The sequence below is a fragment of the Anticarsia gemmatalis genome, chromosome 27 (genome assembly GCF_050436995.1).
Source record: "Anticarsia gemmatalis isolate Benzon Research Colony breed Stoneville strain chromosome 27, ilAntGemm2 primary, whole genome shotgun sequence".
NCBI lineage: Eukaryota > Metazoa > Arthropoda > Insecta > Lepidoptera > Erebidae > Anticarsia > Anticarsia gemmatalis.
In genome coordinates, this window is record NC_134771.1 from 6,149,353 (window position 1) to 6,164,022 (window position 14,670).

Consider the following 14,670-nt stretch of genomic DNA (forward strand, 5'->3'; position numbering starts at 1 on the left):
AATAATTTTTCAATTCGCACCAGTATTCCGAGAGCGCCCTTAAACAAACAAGATCTACAATTTTATAATATTAGTATAGATGTACTGTAGAAATATTGTTTCTGATGTCAAAGTGGATATAAAATTATATTCATAAATATTTACCTATTAAGCTTGCAAAGCGTAAAAGTTTTAATTTAAACTACCCATATAATTTAAACTTTACCCAAAAATAAGGGAAATAGTAACGCAATTAAGTCTAATAACAAAATAATATTCTCATTTCGCAGGTGGTCCGTGAAGCGTGTATCACAATAGCTCACATGGCGAAAGTGCTGAAGACTAAACTGGAGCAGTTCAGTCTGTACATACTGCAAGAACTTATCAATCTCATACAAAATGCTGCTAAGGTAAGCAAGTCAATGAAATTTTCTGCACATTTTTTTTTTCTTTTTAGTTAAGATCGATTCGTCCATCGTTGGTAAACCAATGAATAGTATAATAATGCATGAAGAACGGTTAATCATAATTTGATTTTAGCTTCTGCTTCTTAAAATATCTATGTAAATAAAATGATAGTTATTAATAAAATTTCATGAGTGATTTTTATTGATTTATCAGCATTAGAATGGTTTTTTGTGCGTGGTGCTTTTATAAAATTTCCCATAAATATATTATCCCATATATGTATTTCAGCACCAAAACGCACGGAATCTATAGATTTAGTTCCTATATGGAATTATCAAAATTGTTTCAAATCACGATTTAATTACTTATTATTTCTTTATAATATATTTATACTAGTCTCCTGGCACAGCATCAATGTACCTGCAACCGTGTTATATAAAACTCATGTTTGTTTGTATGTTTGCAGGTGGTGTCGTCCGCGGGCACGGTGTGCGTGCGCTACATCGTGCTGTACGTGCACTCGCCGCGCCTCGTGCCCGTCGTCGTCACCAACCTCACCTCCAACAAGTCCAAGGAGATACGCTCTACGCTCAGGTACCTACTAAATCAAATAATTAATGTATTGCGAAAGTAGGTTTGTAAATAGTTGTTACAATATAAATACATATAGTTCAGCTACATTCAGCCATCTGCCGTGCAATTATATAAAAGGAAACAAAAATAAATGTAAATTTAGAAACTAAAATAACAATTTGAATACTAACATATAATGTCCTCCTGAGCCCTGGCCGATTTCGACTACGGCGGCCAGTTCCATTAAAACCATCCAACCATCCACAATACACTGGTACTGGTACACTCTCTGCTCCTTTACTCCCTTAAACCAGTGGGACAGTATAACTATAATTATTATGTAGATAGCGGCCTGGCCCGTCTTCGCCCGGGTATAGTACAATGTTATGCTCGGCCACGGCTCTCTGGGCTCGCAGGCGAGCAACCGTGTGTCGGCTTTTTGTTTCATTCTCTGTGTGGGAATTAGAGATACGTCTTATATTCATAACTTTTAAACTCTCCCGTTGCATATTTAATGTTTAATAGAATACGGTTGCACTCGCCTTGGTCGCAGGCTGAGCTGCGTCGAAGCGTGAGGCATTTTAAGGTAAAATGCGTGTTCGCGTTAATTCCCGTATTCTATTATACGTCTTATGTTAACAATATGAAAGAATGCAGCACAGAAACACTGAGTTGTGCATTGTTTTTGCTGTACATCTACGCCCATAATAGCGTGAGGCTTAAATCTAATCTCTCCAAATTTACGCAAAACCGAATAATAGTTATTAAATAAAAATAATTTGTTCCACAGTGAAGTGCTAGTCCTGATGCTGGACAAGTGGGCAGCCCCCACCATCGAGAAGCAGCAGCAGGCGGTCCGCGACGCCATCCGACGAGCCTGCGTCGACGCTGACAGTACCGCCAGGAACTATGGACGAAGGTACACACATCTTTTTCATTATTAACCCATTACCGTCCCACTGCTGGGCAAGAGTCTCCTCCCAAAATTAAGGAGGGGTTAGGCCTTGAGTCCATCACGCTGGCCAAGTGTGAGTTGGACACTGTGCATACTACTGCATACCCTCAATAAATGTATTACACAAATTTTATTCATGCAAGGTTTCATCACGATGTTTTCCTTCACCGTCAGAACAAGTGATAATTATTTTTAATACACACATAACTGCAAGAAGTCATTGGTGCTAACTGCTAACGTATACTCACATAAATACAAAATATTGTAAATAATAGTATTAACGACGACTCGGGTACGAGCCCCGAGTTAGTCAAAGCGCTAATGGCTGCTAGCCGATATAATTTTTCATGTTTATTCCACTCTTTTAAGTATTATCATTTAAAACTTGTACTCTCTTCCGCAGAGCCTACTGGGCCTACAAGCGCCAGTTCCCGGCGGACGCGGAGCAATTGTTCGCGCGCCTCGACGCGGCTGCACAGAAACAGATCGAGAGAGAGCGCAACATCGGCTCCGTGGACAGTCTGCACCATGTTGGCACAGGTAAATGTCATTATGTTATATTTTAAGGCTGCATATCACATGGTTCAAGTTGGACAGTATAGAGTCGAAAATCAAAATCGTAACGCGCCGCGAACTGATGTCAAACTACGATTCGATATCAGTTCGAACTTTACGAATTTGACGTTTTTAAACACTCGCGAATTGTACGCATAATATTATAAGGCAACGGGTCTTAAACGCTATTGATAATTAAATCAGCCCGTGACCACGGTCGATGTAATTCGATCGAAACGTCGGGTAAACAAATAAGGTATCCTAACCTTTAATTTTCAGTCGTATTAAGACCCGTTGCCTTTTAAAATTATTCATATCACATGGTTCAGGCTGAAAGTGAACCTGCAGACTACTGTATATACGTACTTATATACAGTATCGAGCCGAAAATCAAAATCGTAACGCGCCGCGAACTAATGTCAAACTACAATTCGATATCTGTTCGAATTTGACGTTTTTAAACTCTCGCGACTTGTACACATAATATTATAATGCAACGGGTCTTAAACGCGAATAAAAAAAGGTTAGGATACCTTATTTGTTCACCACGGTCGATGTAATTCAATCGAAACGTCGGAAACAAATAAGGTTTAAAATAACATCAAATTTCACATTCCAATAGCCTGATAGTAATTAACAAATTAGCATTTATTTACTAGTAACTATAAATATTCGTGATATTTTATTTTTTTATGATAAAATGTAGTTTTTTTGGTGGAAGTATTTTTAAAGTCACTCGAATAGATTAACCCCCGGTTTCTGAGTACATTTAGTGGTAGTTTATCTATTCAATAGCGTTTTTTTGTATGAGTTTAAACGCTATTGAATAGATAAACTACCGCTAAATGTACCTTGAAACCGGGGGTAAGAGATTTCTTTCTAAAGTAAAAAGATTGTATCTTTATTATTTTGGAGCATAAATAAAAGTAGATCGAAGTGCTATATCATTTAAATATTTTTAATAACATATCTTTTTAACATATTATTATGAATTAGTTAAACTACTGTTCGTATATGTACCTAAAGGTATTAATGATCTATCTAGATATCCTATCCCTATCTAAAAGTACATTATTGAAATCGTTAGTGTAATCCAAGTTAAGTCCGTGCCAATTTTCATAATTATACTAAAATATTATATGTATTTTATATAATAAACTAGCTTATTGCTTGCTGCTCCGTCCGCATGTGACCCTGTATATAGCTGTGTGCTTTAAACGGTATATTCCCAGATTTCCCCTCTAAAGTGTCACCCTGTGGTGAGAACTGGGAATTCGCCTGCCTCCGTAGCGCAGTGGTTTAGGTCGTGTGTTCGATTCCCACACGGAACAATTATTTGTGGCCTGAGTAGAATAAATGTGGTATAAGCTCCGATTAGTTATATAGTGATTTGTCAATTGAAAATTTTAAATCTGTATATGAGTGAAAATGACAAAACTCTAAGTAAAAAATAAATATATAACTAATCATTGCTTATACAATGTTTATAAGTTAGACAGTGTTGTGCAAGCGTCGCGGGTTTGATTCCCAGCCTAAAAATATTGCGATTTTGTAACTTGAAACTTTTGTGTTTTTTTTCTTTTGTGCGATTTTACAAACATACAAACAACGGACACAAAGTACAACAAGACCTGACACATTACACAAATATTTGTTCTTATTATTTTTTTATTAATATCTAACTAGATTTAACTTAATAGCTCAATTATTATTTGTTCTTATGGGAATCGAATTCACGACACCTGCTTTATATAACAAATTGTGGTTTAGAAACCACTTTAACAACTGCACCTATACGATGCTTAAATAAAAAAAGTTTTTTTGAAAATAACAATTTTTAACCGACTTTGAAAGTAGTAGTATATTTTTTAATGTTGTAACTCGAATATTTGCCAAAGCTTTTGTTTGTAAAAGTCGTGGTTTATAACCTGTATGTATTATTAATAAGTATGTTTTAATTATAGTATGTTTAAGACAATTAAATTGAGATATATTAAATATATTGTACAAATATTTGTTGCTGTTATCATTGAAAATTCATGCGAAATTTCATGACCATGTCTGAAACTCATACTACACTGAAGTTAGGGAAATGCGACAATTTGATATAATTATATACCTAATAGTATATGCACGCAAGCGCTTATGCATTATGTACACTTAGGCACACTATTTTTTATTTATGTATAGGAAAAATATAGGAAGGGTAACCTCTTACTTCATAAGGGTATTAAGGTTACCTCAAAACTACAGCATACAAAATCATTTTATGCTATATGTAACAGAAATATTTTTACCAGTATACGACCGAACTGTTATTTCCAATATTATCTACAGTTAAATATAGGCATGTTCTCGATAGAGTTGTACTTAACAAAATATTTGAAGCAATACTTTATATAATGTAAGGTGTTTTTCAAACAAAAAAGGAATAAATTACAAGTAACATATCATATCTTCGATAAAAAGTTCACTTATAAGTTAATTAATGCCAAGCTAGGCCTGGCCAGGTGTTTCTTTAAGCCAAAATTGTAAATTGACGCTGAAAATACAAATATGAGTATGATAAGGTACTATTTACAATGTTCCCACATCGTGATGAAACCTTGCATGCCTGAAAGTACTTTAACACATAACATGGCATGCAAAATCACCACACGCAATTGGCTAGCGTGGTAGACTCAAGGCATAACCCTTCCCTCGTTTTTGATAGGATACCCTTGCCGAGCAGTGGGACAGTAATAGGTTTTTAATAAAAGTATTACTGTGCATAAATATAGTAATAGAATAAGGCCATAGAAAATAATTTGACATGTATATAGGATACCCTAGACATGTGTATTAGAAATCATTATCACTTGTTACAACGGTGAAGGAAAACATCGTGATGAAACCTTGCATGTCTAAAAATTTGTTTAATACATTTATTGAGGGCATGCAAAGTCCCCCGCACTTGGCCAGCGTGGTGGACTAACGTAACCCCTCCCCCTCGTTTGGGAGTAGACCTTTGCTCTGTAGTGGGACAGTAGTGGGTTAAAAAAGGGTACTTACAGTCTTGCAACACAAAACCTCAACACAGCCCCTATATTCTATTTCAGCTGAACTGAAGATAAACAAGTATGATAAATACAAATATTTGTTACAGAAAGGAGAGCTATAACTAGTCCTAGGAGTCCCTCGGCCAGTGTGTCAGGTAAAAACCTCATTTGTATGTTTGTTAAAGCAAATATTTGTGCAAAGAAATCTTACTGTCATGAATAAGTGCAGCTTAGAAAAGATTTTTGGTCTCGTTTGAAAAAGCAAGTGAAAGGGAAAGTGAGGGATAATGTTTTTGAAATTACATAATAATATTTTGCACATAAAATTAATGATTTTATTAATAGGTACAAATATTGTTTCTCTTACCAATAATAAAAAAAAAATTGGTACATATTTGAATTCTGATAGCTGATCTATAAAGCAAAAGGCAGTGTGAAATCTTTAATAATGAAGTCTAGGGTTCGATTCCCGGAGTAAACAAAACGACTTTTTTCTTTGGATGAACTATATAGCCATATTGATTCATTTTTTAGCAACAGTGAATGCAACAGCTGATGGCAAAATCTTGGGTTCGATTCCCAAATATCCAACAAAAACTATTCTCGACCCCCGACGCACAAAGTGGGGTGTTATAAGTTTGACGTGTCTGTCAGTCTGTGGCATTATATTTCAATTTAGCTTTTATTGCATTTATTTACATAGAAATTAATAGTTAAATATGTAAGTATATCTAAAAAATACGATATTTTCCACGCTACCTTGGACATGGGTAACTATAAAGCTTCAACCGAGAACCTAGTGTCTGGCGTGAGCCGTACGAGCTCGCTACGACGTCGCCGCGCGTCGCAGGAACGACCGCCGATATCGCACATACCTGTGGCTATGAGAGGTGTGTAGCGGGTTCGACACCCGTGCTGTTTCATACAGATAGTCCTGTAGACTAGCGAGTGTTTGGCGTTTGAAAGTAAAAAAAGAAAATAGTTTAATACACTAGGGGCGTTTTCTTACGTAGATAGCCATTTAGTGGTAGAGTTTCGAGCGAAAACTAAATATAATTTTGTTATAAAATACCACTTACTTATACGTCCACCTATGAATTGCGCATACAGATGCAACACGACAAATCACCTCAAAGTAGACTGGCAGAAAATGCCCCTGGCATTAAGGCTGCCTTTATACAGCTCTGTATATAAAGTTTAAAATAAATAAACACTTCCCCAGTTACTTTTAGTGAAAAATAACGCCGTAGCCGTGAGTTGGTTTGGAGAAACTTATCAAATAGTAACACAGAACTCTATTGGCTCATGAGCCATTGCTAGTATAAGATCACAGCACAGTTTGACTACCACTGTGGCGCAGTCCGTAGTGAATCCGACTGCAGAACTCGGGTTCAATTCCCTGGTCAGACAATATACTATTGGTCTTTTTTAAATTTATATTAGATTATTCTCAATAGTAGTCCGGAGTTTGCTATCGTGCCTGTTATATACCAATAGGCTCCCCCTATTACATGGGACAAACATTGTTAACGATGAAACGCGGCTATATTTTATACACCTCATATTATTTCTTATTACCCACGCCCACAACTTGGGGTATAACAGGCGTGATTTTATACTGGTACTCTGCTCCTATTGGTCGTAGCGTGATGATATATAGCCTATACCCTTCCTCAATACATAGGCTAAACAACACTAAAAGTCTTTTTTAATTCGCACCAGTAGTTCCTGAGATTAGCGCGTTCAAATAAACAAACAAACAAACTCTTCAGCTTTATAATTAGTATAGATTATTCTCAATAGTAGTCCGGCGTTTTTTATCATGCCTGTCATATGGCAATAGGTCGTTTAATTACGAAACGCGGGTTTGCATACACCTTCGAATATAACAGGTGTGGTACTATGTACATATATGGTATATATAACACAGTACACTATATACAGAGCGGTCTCCGTCCAACGTGACGGCGCGCTCGGTGTCCGCGCTGGACGCCAACGCGGCGCAGCGCGCGCGAGCTCGCGCCCTGTACTCGCACATGAGCCGCGCCAAGATACCTCCCACTGCTAGCTTACGTAAGTATACACTCATATTTATACTTATTATCATATTTAAATGGTTAAAATATGGATAATAGCCCACTTTACACACACACTCTATCGCGCGGAGAAAGGAGAAAAGCGCACGCAAAGGAGAAAGGAAAGCGCTCATCTGTCCGCGTCCGCGAAGAAAATCGCTATCGAAGAGCGCGCTGCTTTCCCGCGCGTAATACTGTACGCTCCTAAGAACGTGCGATACAGTGTGTGTGTAAAGACGGCTTTCTCATTCTGTATATGACACTAATAATACAATAGTGTTGTAACTCTGAATACAACTTATCAGAATTGACGAATAACTTGTTTATCACTCCCTATTATTGGTACAAAAAACTAAATGCTGTTAAATAGAAGATCATTTTACTAATGAAATAGAGAATGAGCTTTATAGTCAGTTTAGTTACATTTTATAGAAATCCGTGTTATGACTCTAGTCCACGATAATATTGACGGACATCAGAGATTATAAAATTATAAGTATTCTTCTTGTTAAAACAATGTGCGTATATGTACATTATATAAAATATTTAAGTTGCAAAATAATCGTGATAAGACTTTTTGACAATTTATTTGTGTATATTACTATTTTGTTGTATGTATGTATTATAATTATGTATGTATATATTTCTTCTTGCATTGCGGAAGAAGGGGATGTTTCACAACCAGGTAAATTATATTTTATAGAAACTTTTTAAACAAACACTCATATTAGTTAGACTATAATATTAATTTATCATTAAAATTAAAACGAGTAACTTTAAAACTCTTTGACGCACATTTATAATATTTCATTAACGTCATTGAATTTAATAACTTCTTTGATTTTTTCTTGACGTTTCGGCTGAACTATTTTTATTCTTAAATCAGCTTTGACTGTTTGTGGATTTGATTACGATACAAAGTCTTTCTAGTAATTTATTAAAGAGTATTTAGAATTGCATTACTAATATTGTTTTCAAGTAATGTACTAATCAATCTCTTTTCTTCTTTTTTATTTATACCTAAAAATTTTATTAAAAATGATTTTAAGATTACATTAAACATTTGATGGTCGTTTTAATAAAAAGAAACGTATTGTGAGTATTATCCGTAGGATTTTATAATTAAGTTAACGTCTATTTAAATACTAAAACAATACCAAAGAATCCAAAAAAAGATTTATCAATACATAATTTGCAGGGTTATATTTCTGATTTTAGCTTATCTTAGTAGTGGGGGTGCCAGTTAATGCTTGCCTGACACTTCGACCATTCGACCCTTTGTGTCACAAAGAATCAGTCTCAGATATATTTCCGATAGTTCAAATAGATATTAATTAAAGTTATAATGTACAGCTCGCGCGAAGCGATCGCCATCAAGCGCCGGGAGTGGAGTGCCGCCGAGTCCTGAGCGAGCTGTCGGCAGATCTCGCTCCAGGCCGGGAGTCTCTCAGTCACAACGTAAGTATCTGTCAATAATATTAGATTTTAAACAAGAATTGATCTAGGCTATATGAAAATTTGATCAGTAATTTCGTGTTTATATTCGATTTTAGGCAAAAGAATTTGGTCTAAGTTTGATTTAAGTTTCATGAAAGTTTTTTTTAGTAAATTTGTGTCTTATCTTGGGAATCTTTGATCTGCTCTGAAGTGTAAAATCCGTGGTTATAAGCAGGATTAAAACTTATTAGATTACTGGTTAAGTCTTGAGGAGTGAGGAATAGATTTTTGCATTAGTAGTTTTACTAAAAATGTTCTTAATAGCTATGTGAGCCCAAACCTTATAAGCGGCGAATAGTAAGGCAAGGGAAGTTAGTAACGATCGTACCAAGTGGCGTTCTTTGGTCTCTGCCTACCCATGTGGGATATTATGTTTGTGTGTAGTAACTGTATTACACGATACACATAAAAATATCAATGTATCCTATATTATAAGGATATATTTGCTTTATATACAATTATAATATGTTAATAATTTGTTTGTTACAGCCACTTCCCGATCATCATCACCGTCATCCCGCAGTTCAGGTCCTATGTCACTAGCCAGCGCGAGGAGACGACCTTCAGGCATACCTAGATCTTTAGCCGGCTCCAGGGAAACTAGTCCTACCAGGTAATTACTTATTAATACTAAGAAATTTTATTAAATTGTACATTAAGTATACCTGTTGATATGAACTTTATTATTTTTTAAATTCTTAAGAAAGTATAATTATATAAAAAGTATAATAGAACGCGTATAAACTAACAACAACGTTCATCGTTTGCTTATTTCTTTAGGGAACTCGCAATCTTCTTCTTCTTATCGTATGGTTAGTGGTAAACCTAGTATCAAAGTTGTTCAAGCCGCCCGATAGGCAACGCGCAACACATTGACCTTAAAATAGGAGGTAAAGAGGGCTAGCGAAAAACTAATTTGACTGCGCGTAATTTTTGTCTATACTGATTTTTTTTTTTGTATGTTTTGAAAGGTCCTAGAACATAACATAACAACACATTTTTTGCCACAAGAGTATATACTACTACTACTCTTTATTCCCCCGCAGGTCGGGTCGGTCCAGCAGCGTGGTGGGGTCAGCGATCCGCCGGCGCGAGTCCGTGGAGCGCACGGCGCCGTCCCGCACCCCGTCCGCCACGCTCCGCCTGCTGCAGCAGACCAGGGACGCTGAGGGAGTACTCCGGGTCAGTTAAATTATAACTTTTTATTATATAGAATTTTAATTATTGCTTTGACACGCAGCTGCGTTAATGACTAAACGACTTGCATGAGAAAGAAACGATAACTTTAATGGTGTGTATTTTTTGATTATTTAAAGTCTAACCTATTACTCGTTTGACAGAAGACACTTGCCCAGCACAAAAAAAAAAGAGTTAAAAGTATTTTTGGGGATGCCTTCCGCACTTCATAAAACTGCGTAATTGTTGACATCACACGTATTTTTAAAACTATTTCACGAACTTATAATCGTAAACCGGTAACGCTTGTCTATGTATGCTTTTGTTTTTAGCAAAATAAATCAATAATAATTTTGTGTTTAATAACTTTTGCTTTCCACTTTCTACCCAATTTTTTATTGTGGACTCCCACTAGTACCGTAAATAACCCTTATATCATTAGATATTAATACACAAAGTAATTGTTTAAAAGCTATGATAAGTAATATATTACTTGTATTTGTTGTTCAGAGTCCGGAAGACAGTTCGACGTGTGAGGACCGACGTCGTGATGATGACTCCGAGGCGTCCAGCGTCTGTTCCGAGCGTAGCCTGGACTCTTACAGGCGACACGATGTAAGTTAACAATAAACTTATCTATATAACATGAAATTGTGATAAAAATATAAACTGTTCTCGATTAATGTAGAGACTATTAGTAGTCTAGAATAAACGCATAATAGTTTCTTGCCAGTTTTTTTTTGGAGGCTACCTAAAGAGTTGACAATTTTTTTTTTTCATTTCATATTATAATTATGTTCACTTGTTTCTGAGAAAAATTCAATGGAACAAGCAAAATATACAGTCTGTAGAATATATTTTTGATACACATAAACATATATTGTTTTTACTGCCGTGTAAATATTTAATAGAAGCTTACCCTACGTGCTTTTTCGGAATAAAATCTATCACCCTTACCAAATTCATATAAACCTGTTCATCCATGTACCCATGGGAACATATTTTGTTCACGTATTTTTTATTTAAGCCATATTTAACATTATTTATTTTTCTCAGAGTGTATCGTGGTCGGGCTCGGCGTCCCGGCTGGGCTGGGAGTGCGGCTCCCCCCCGCCGCCCCCTCCCCCGGACGACATCATCGCGCTGTGTGCCTGCACGCACTGGACTGAACGGAAAGACGGACTTACACACTTGGTGAGTACTGTAGCGACTATGTCGTACATATTAGCACGTAGGTATACAGATAGGGCACAAGCATTCACACAGCAACATTCTCACGTATTTGTTAGTATATAAGCACTTATTATACTCACAATAAATCAGACTAAAACCATCTCTTGTCTCCTTGTATCCCTTGCCAAATCATCTGGCAAAACTAGCATGCGGCGCGCGGTAATATACAAACGCCTGGCGGCCAACGTGAACACAAACCGCCACGTCCCCGCGCTCGCGACCGCCACCGCGCCCGCGCGGTCCTACGTGATCAAGCACTTAGAACGCGCGATAGAATGTGTGTGTAAAAAGGGCAAATGTTTGCCGTTCGCCCTCATGGAGCGGGAAGTGAATACGCGGCTTTAGGCGGTTTGAAGTTCGAGTGAGCTAGCTACTAATAGTATAGATCTAATTACGTATTCTTTTCCAGGCAAACTACTTGAACAGCGGTCGTCTACTAACAGACGAGCAACTGCGGCGACTGACGGAACTGCTCAACAAGATGTTCGTGGACGCTCACACCAAGGTGTTCTCGCTGCTGCTGGACGCCGTCTGCGAGCTGCTGCTGGTGCACTGGCAGCAGCTCAAGGACTGGCTCTACCAGCTCATGTTCAGGTACACTAGTGTCCAAATAGGACATTTGGTAGGGTAGATCAGTAACAGACAAATCAGCTGCGTCGTCCGATCCAAGCCGATGCAAATGGTAGTAATAACACCTTTATTTCGCGGACATAAAGGCTTTTTAACCGGCTCTAGCCGTTTCCGCGTTAATAATTGTGAGGAGACCATTAACGCGCTACAACCTTGGTCTATAACCTCAATGTCCTAACTTCGGACAGTGATTGAACATTTCTTGATATAACATTTTTTGGTCACCCGTTTGAAAATGTCTTTCTTTATGTATGTTTTAATTGTTATTTATTTGCAGGCTACTAATGAAACTGGGCACGGACATCCTCGGCTCAGTGCAGAGCAAGATAATGAAAACTTTAGACGTGATACATGAATGCTTCCCCGCTGAACTGCAACTACATAATATATTCAGGTAAACGATAACCATTGACATTATTTGTTTTCAGCCGTTATATTGAGTTTCTTAACGTATTTTTTTTTCTTTTACTATAATTCTTCTGCCTTTTACTATAATAAAGGACTATGCAAAAAATCGTCCTATATCATCAACAGATGCCAAACATATCTCATTAAATACATCTTGACATTTTGATTATTTTTTACTATGGCGACATCACTGTAGGATATGGGGTTTTCGTGCAATAAAAAAAAATATGTTATACTTATACAGTTTTATTAAGTATTAAGAACTGAATTAAAAATGTACTATTTAACTAAAAAAAACTCGAGAGAGAACAGCCGTAAGACGTACTTTACCATCCTACTGTGCGGAACATATTCGGAATGGAATTTATTATATTGAATTATTTCGAGAAAACCAGCTAACTGATTTGCCAAGGTATAATATAATGTCTGGTTAATTAGAAGACGAATACAATCTCGACACGTTAGATCGCGCGTTTATTATTGCTACATATCAATAAACCGAAGTGAAACTGGCAGACGTGCTATTGAACAGTGGTATTGCACATGCCTAACAGGGGCGCGTACGGTTGGAAGTTGTGCCCATATAATATCAATTATATGGTATATGGGCAAAGGTCGACATATCGACTTTAATCTTTCAGCGGCAATGTTATCGACTATTATAATAGATGAATAATATAACGTTATTTTTGTCTGGATAATAGTTCTGTTGTTATTAAGTATCTACTTGCACAATTGTTTTTGTGTTATTAATACTTAAAATGTCTAGTTGAACAATTGCTTTTTGTAATTATCGTCTAAAATGTAATTTTTTATTTTAAAATAAAAATACTTTATTTTTGTCAAAAGTCTTTTTAAAAAAAAACCCCGTCGAATTCCGAACTAAAAATTGGTACTGATTTTTCATGGGACGTAATAATGAAATTGAAACTTGTCCCATGTCTGTTGATGGGATGGGACACTGCCCATACATTTTTTTGCATGGTCCTTTCACCCATTATCTCACTGCCGGGCAAGGGTCTCCACCCGTAATGAGGGAGGGGTTAGGCCTTGAGTCCACCACGCTGGTCAAGTGCGGGTTGGGGACTTTGCATGCCCTCAATAAATATATTAAACAAATTTTAAGTATGCAAGGTTTCATCACTATGTTTTCTTTCACCGTTAGAGCATAAGTTCGAAAAGTTATTGGTGTGTTGTCTCGGGTTCGAACCTGCAACCACTTGAGTGGGAGGTACCAACTTATACCACTCGGCTATCTTTGCTTCTTTCTATAATAAATATATTATTTCACCAGGTTCCTAGCAGACGGCGCCACGGCTCCCACACCTAAGACCAAAGCGGCGGCGCTGAGGTTCTTAGCGGACCTCGCTCACGACTACTGCACACCTAACAGTCTGGCTGTCGCGTTACATGGTATGTAACTAACTATATTTTATAAAGATTTCAGTTTTGTATTGTGAAGTAGATTTTGAAGTACAATTTTGAAGTTTTTAAATTAGGTGTATGAAAGATAGATTGGTGTCATACTTTTTTAACACAACGTTGAAATAAATTTTGGAATAATTGTTGGAGACGTTGAATTAAGTATGAAATATATGATTTTTTATGAGTTTCTATGAATAAATATGAAATAAAAATTGGTTATCTGTAAAGTTGGTTAACGTTAAAGGCTCATACTAAACTATTTCCTGGCGTAACGGTCAAAATCGTGTCGTTCTATATGTGATCACCTCCATTTAAACACATAAGCCACGACACTTAAAACTACACGAATATCTGTCGTCACGACAAAGTGGGAACGAGCCCTTAGGCTTCGCCCTAATGATATTTTTTTTAAGGATACATTGATCAAAATGTCAGACTGTCTTTATCTCTTGTTCCCTGCTTTGATAGGTGGTAAAGTACCCTTTCTATATTTATTTTGTTAATTGCATTATGTTTTGTTACTTTTATGTATTATGTTATTATTGTGTTGTTATGTGTATAAGGTACAATGGGGTTGGTATGTACTTATGTACAAAAACCCTTTACAAATCAATAAAGAGTAAAAAATATCTCTTGCTCCGCGTTCTCGGTTAGATTTTGTTTACAGCAAAAACGTGTATCTTGTTTATAAAGAAAAAAGTTATGTTTAAACTTGTAT

General features: G+C 36.5%; 1 protein-coding gene across 7 annotated transcripts in view; it reads left to right on the forward strand.

Annotated features, from left to right (window-relative positions):
• chb (CLIP-associating protein) overlaps positions 1-14,670 on the forward strand; it is a 56,340-nt gene that overhangs the window by 24,240 nt on the left and 17,430 nt on the right. For 5 of the 7 annotated variants that reach the window (XM_076131896.1, XM_076131902.1, XM_076131898.1 and 2 more), the window contains 16 exons: positions 270-389; positions 854-981; positions 1,751-1,879; positions 2,319-2,455; positions 5,616-5,663; positions 6,291-6,398; positions 7,453-7,581; positions 8,251-8,268; positions 8,937-9,041; positions 9,570-9,693; positions 10,127-10,262; positions 10,767-10,871; positions 11,313-11,450; positions 11,899-12,083; positions 12,397-12,513; positions 13,822-13,940. In XM_076131896.1, the coding sequence (XP_075988011.1) occupies positions 270-389; positions 854-981; positions 1,751-1,879; positions 2,319-2,455; positions 5,616-5,663; positions 6,291-6,398; positions 7,453-7,581; positions 8,251-8,268; positions 8,937-9,041; positions 9,570-9,693; positions 10,127-10,262; positions 10,767-10,871; positions 11,313-11,450; positions 11,899-12,083; positions 12,397-12,513; positions 13,822-13,940 (1,846 nt within the window). The remainder of the gene's footprint in view (positions 1-269; positions 390-853; positions 982-1,750; positions 1,880-2,318; positions 2,456-5,615; positions 5,664-6,290; positions 6,399-7,452; positions 7,582-8,250; positions 8,269-8,936; positions 9,042-9,569; positions 9,694-10,126; positions 10,263-10,766; positions 10,872-11,312; positions 11,451-11,898; positions 12,084-12,396; positions 12,514-13,821; positions 13,941-14,670) is intronic. The other 2 variants (XM_076131901.1, XM_076131903.1) reach the window with 2 other exon arrangements.